Source organism: Octopus bimaculoides, chromosome 5 (genome assembly GCF_001194135.2).
Source record: "Octopus bimaculoides isolate UCB-OBI-ISO-001 chromosome 5, ASM119413v2, whole genome shotgun sequence".
Lineage (NCBI taxonomy): Eukaryota > Metazoa > Mollusca > Cephalopoda > Octopoda > Octopodidae > Octopus > Octopus bimaculoides.
The window spans coordinates 19,927,753-19,932,973 of record NC_068985.1 but is presented as its reverse complement, the minus strand read 5'-3'; the positions used below and the strand labels follow the sequence as shown (position 1 = coordinate 19,932,973).

At 35.1% G+C, this 5,221-nt stretch overlaps 2 protein-coding genes across 3 annotated transcripts in view; one reads left to right on the top strand and one right to left on the bottom strand.

Annotated features, from left to right (window-relative positions):
* LOC106875804 (cytosolic Fe-S cluster assembly factor NUBP2 homolog) overlaps positions 1-2,802 on the bottom strand; it is a 20,353-nt gene extending 17,551 nt beyond the window's left edge. Inside the window, exon 1 of the mRNA XM_014924076.2 lies at positions 2,689-2,802. Within this exon, the coding sequence (XP_014779562.1) occupies positions 2,689-2,704 (16 nt within the window). The 5' untranslated portion in view covers positions 2,705-2,802. The remainder of the gene's footprint in view (positions 1-2,688) is intronic.
* A 133-nt stretch (positions 2,803-2,935) lies between these two features.
* Positions 2,936-5,221, top strand: part of LOC106875805 (uncharacterized) — a 20,299-nt gene continuing 18,013 nt past the window's right edge. For both annotated transcript variants that reach the window (XM_014924077.2, XM_014924079.2), the window contains exon 1: positions 2,936-3,254. In XM_014924077.2, the coding sequence (XP_014779563.1) occupies positions 2,936-3,254 (319 nt within the window). The remainder of the gene's footprint in view (positions 3,255-5,221) is intronic.

The window sequence follows — 5,221 nt, the reverse complement described above, 5'->3', positions numbered from 1 at the left end:
ATAATCGGTCATAATGTCTTACGTTTAAGATGATTCCCATGCTTTCCCTGATGAGAAGGTTACAATTTTAATATCAAAGATCCCTATGGATCACACAGGTTGTAATCCTTTGAAACATATGTAGGAATAAAGTATGCAATTATAACATGCGTTTTCTCCAATCCTTAAATATACTCAAATACCCAAAATTTCAAGGAGTTCCTGCCTTAAAAACAGGAACTAAACCACAGTTATTTTGTGTTCTTTGCTACATTGGTCTCTATTAACCCATTTATTCTATCAGAAGAATTTTTATTCATTAAGATAGAAAAAATACACATAATTATATATATATATCCCCCCATCATCATCATCCACTTTTCCATGCTTGCATGGGTTAGATGGAATTTGTTGAGGCAGATTTTCTACAGCAGGATGCTCTTCCTGTCACTTGTTTCAAAACAAGATATTTTTCCACGGCCAGACATGATATTAACGGAAAATTGGAAACAAACATACTTGTATGATGATGATGCTTATTTATAACAATTATGTGATGCCAAGACAAGGTACACTCAAACACTCATTCGCATTTGTCTCTCACTGTCTGATAACCGGCTTTGGTTTATTTACATTCCCGAAATTTAGTGTTTCATCAAAAGGAGAACGATAGAATGAATACCAGACTAATAATACTGAGATCGTTTTAATTAACTGAACCCTTCAAGACGGTACCCCAGAATAGCTGCAGTGTGACGACTGAAAAAGTTAAGTGTAAACGAGAGAAAAGATGGTGCGGCAAATACCATGAAGGTTACAAGTTGGAGACTATAAGCCGGAAGTGACAGGGGATACGTTTTAATAGAAGAATGACTGGGTGAAATTTCAAACAAGGAGGTCTACTGCAGTTTGCAGGAGTGTTGCGATGCAGTTGATAGCTCTGGTTTGTTAGTTAAAGAGCTACACCCACAACCAATCGAAGAAATATTGCACCTCTTGGAATCTGAATGAAAGTTGGAGACTATGCTTCGCAGTCAGCTAAGGCGTAGGAATTGGAAGAAGGGGGTTAAAGATTTCGAGAAGGGGACGATTAGGTTAATAGAAGTGGTTAATAGAAGTGGTTGGGACACGAGTGACAATCAGTAAAGATATAGTATACGAATGTGGACCGTGGTATAACATGGGTTTTTGCCACGGTAGTCAAATTGGTTGCCCCTTTCTTTGAATGTAATATAGCTTCGACTATAGCAAATGGACGCAATATAATCTTAAAAGTGTTAGGGCAAGAAATGAAATAGCTTAATTCATCTCTGGAGAAGCAAGTGACAACGACACCTCTTCACATCCACATGTCTTCAGTAACAGAATGATCCAAGTCGCAAGTTTTCTTGATTATTATCTCCCTTGTACCGAAAACCTGTGATCGCAAATAAGGCAATCGATCAATGAAAATAAATAATTTAATGCATTTGTATTTCACATAAGAATGTAAATAAATGTAAACTATATAGAAAAAAAAAACATGATATGATATAGTGCAGACATATTCAATGAAAGAAACATTAAAGAGGTTAATTTTTCTTAATTACTGAGAATATAAGAAACCAACTTTAAATTACATGTGTGTGAGTGTGTTAAAACTTGTCCTTCCCGTGTTGCTTTCTTTCTGTGCACATTGCCTTCTAAATATATATTGTTGCTTAGTGCTCGACAGACAACAATTCCCAGTTGTGCCCATCTTGTCTTTGGGATATCTAAATGCGTTCTTTCTTTAGAGGAAAAAGAACCGTACTGTGTGATTTGAGAAAATATATTTATCAGCAAGAACTACATGATTAAAAAAAAAGGTCAACTCAAATTAAAATCAAAAGCCCAATTCCAGAAGTGTCTTTTAATTTAAAATAAAGCAAAATAGTATTATCTTAACTATTACGTAAGAAACTGAAAACGGTATTTTCTTACTAGCATATCCCAAAATTCAACGAAGTACATTGTGGAAACCATAACATTTAGCAAATTTATCAAAAGCATTCCAGTTGTGACCATCCCGACTTGTTAGGAGCACGTAGGTCTACATTATCATTGCTAGATTTTTATTTATGTACGGCATTTAGTACTGTTTCTGGCAGGTGGGGCGAACACGTAAAGAGCCCCTTCGATGGTTAATAATAAGTAGGTGAAACATGTGACACTATATGTTGTCAATGATGATTTTTAACCATCCAGTTAAAACAGAAACGTGTAATACACATTCCTAATACTAACAGTTAACTAATCAAAAAATTTCAAAAAATATTTATTGAAAGTCAACAAGTTTGTGAACGAAGCTACAGTGAGTGCACACTTTCAGTAATATCCGATGAGATTTTCGTGAAGCTTCAGTACGATACCAATTATCCATAAAATATAAATGAACATATGCATAGGGATGTGAAATTATTTTGTTTAACTGCCCCTTAGCCACATATGTACATACATACTAAAAATCAATTCCTTTAATTCCCTCGAAACATGCTATTCTTATAGACTTAAAAGGCATATGTATAAATATACTAATAATCAATTGTTGCAAGCAACTTATGATAAGTTGCTTTTTTACGTTATTTTTTTTTCCTTAAGATTAAATTTAGAGAGAAAAATTTAAATACAAAATAACAAATCAACGTTCAGAGATCGAGCTTAAATTGGTAACATTGACAAATATCTCACCCGAGTGATTAGACATCCTCCTGCAAGTTGAATAATTTAAGTAAACGGTGCCCTGCTCTTGAATAATACTAGATTTTGGTTCGTTCCGCCTTATAGCTCGTTGCTGACAATTCGGGTTTTCGTAGTAACATGCAGTAAACAAATTTTACTGTTGGTTCTGGTCGAATAGTGGACAGACTGAGAGAGGAAGAATATTTTTATTTACATTTCATTTTTTTTTTCAAATTATTGCAATTCAAGAAATAGGATGGAGTCTAAAAGCGGAGTCAGTGAGGCTGAAAACGGTCCATACGGAAATATTTACATAATTTGTTTGTCAATATTAGCTACAATAGTCATTATGGTAATATCTGCTATGTACACTATTCGAAATATTAAGAGAATATGGTTTTTGGGTAACAGGAAGACCAGAAAAAGAAACAACCCTACTGCAACAGCGAATACAGAAAATAAAGACATTAAAAAAGATTCCAGTAATAATCATGGAACACAAGGAAAGGTTAACGTGCAAGATAACCAAACAACTAATACAAATGGTAATGACTCAAAGAATTGCAAGGAAACATGTAAGTAAGTTAATATCTGCCATTCTATCTATCATTATCAACGCTCATTTTTCTTTCTTTTTATTGAGCAAAAATTCATCAGCGCTCTTTGCGTTTCTATCTTTGATATTTACACTCGCTCGCATACACTGAGTGTGTGTATGTGTCTCAATTACTTGTTTTATCCACTGGACTGCGGTCATGCAGTGGCATCGCCTTGAAGTGTTTAGTCAACTTGTGTGCAACCTGTATCCCACCTGATGATGAACCATGTCTCATGCGGCCCGCTTCTCGAAAAAAGGTTACCCTTGTCTGATTTAATTGGAAAAACTCGACCCCCAGTAACTTTTACTTTTAAGTCTGGTACTTGTTTATCGGTTCCGTTTGCCGAACCTCTAATTTACGGGTATATAAACAAACCAACGCTGGTTGTATGTATAAAATTGAGGAACGAAAGTGTGGATGAAGGAGAGATTATCCAAAACTCCTCCAAAACAATTTTTTTTTTTTTGTTACAGTTTTTTCAAACATAATCTATACTATCTAAAATGCATCTCTGGGAAATTTCATTAAAAAATATTCGTCTTTACGAAAGTTATACGGAAAACAAAGGCGGCGATGGGATAATTCTGTTGCTCAGTGTATATATACGCACACACTTCCGTATTGCTCTATTAGAAACACCAAACAAAAGTACAGCTGTTACATCTCACAATTACTAAGATCAAATGTTTTTTTTATATGAAATGTTATTCGTTTCATTCGAGCCGCCAACTTCTAAACTTCAACCAACAGCTTGTAGTTTCTATATTGTAATTTACATAAGATAAGCTTTTATTTATTCATTCATTTATTTATTAGGAGGGAAATCTAATAAAACACGGCACTAAATATTTTAACGAACGAAATTTTGTATGACTGATTTTGCTTTTTTGCCTCTTTTAATTCAATCAACTCCCGGGACTTATTCGCGTTTCATTCCCACCACCATCAATAGTGAAAGTGAAAATACCTCTACCCTATTTTCCAAACCCATGAAAAATTATCTATGTAAGTGTCTGTTATTTAAAAAAATATTTTCTCGTACTCTACTATACCGCCTATTATTTAACGCATGCACTGACGGAAGTGGTAGAGAACCATTTATTCAGTTTTTTTGCTCCTATACTACCATCATTATTTCCATATTTCGTTAAAAACGGACAATAGATGCTTATTTGGAAGAAGATTTGGCTGCTGTTTCTAGCGAACGACCACGTAGAAACTCCTCGAGTAACTCAATCGATGGTTCAGGTTTGTGAGAACAGCCATGTCCTGCAATCTCAAGAACAATAATTACAATTCTTTACTGCACCTAAAATTACAGACGAAGTTGAAGGTGTCTATGCAGAATCTGTATGTTGCGTAATATATTTTTCGGATGCTCTGGGAAACATCGTCTGCGATGTTCCTGGGGTCGTAGGATGTTTTGAGTCTTTCCACATTGGACCCAGTTAACTCAGCCGGGATTGGTCGAGTCCTGACTTGTATCCATTGCAGCAACAACTAACACGCCGCCTTTTTTGTCCAAAGCCACTCTAGTAGCTTTCCGACCACCAAAACAAATAAAAATAATGTGTAATAGGTGTAAAAAATGTGTATTAAACGAATATGAAAACAAAAATTTGCGCTAACGAATCGGGGTTGGTGGGGACAGGACTTTCGGAAAATTCACAAGATCCGATTTTTTCCTTCGTAATTTTTAGAAAAATGGATATCTTTTAATGAAATTTTATATAAATACCTTTCAAACGGTAGAGATTACGATTATAAAGAAATTTGGGTAAATTTTCAGATTAACACCCGCATGATTTTCACTAGGGTGTTACGGTTTTAGGGTTATGGGTTAGGGTTAGGGACGGAATTCCCTAACCCTAAAACCCTAGTGAAAATCTTGCGGGTGTTAATCTGAAAATTTACCGAAATTTGGGGGGGGGGATTTTTTCCGA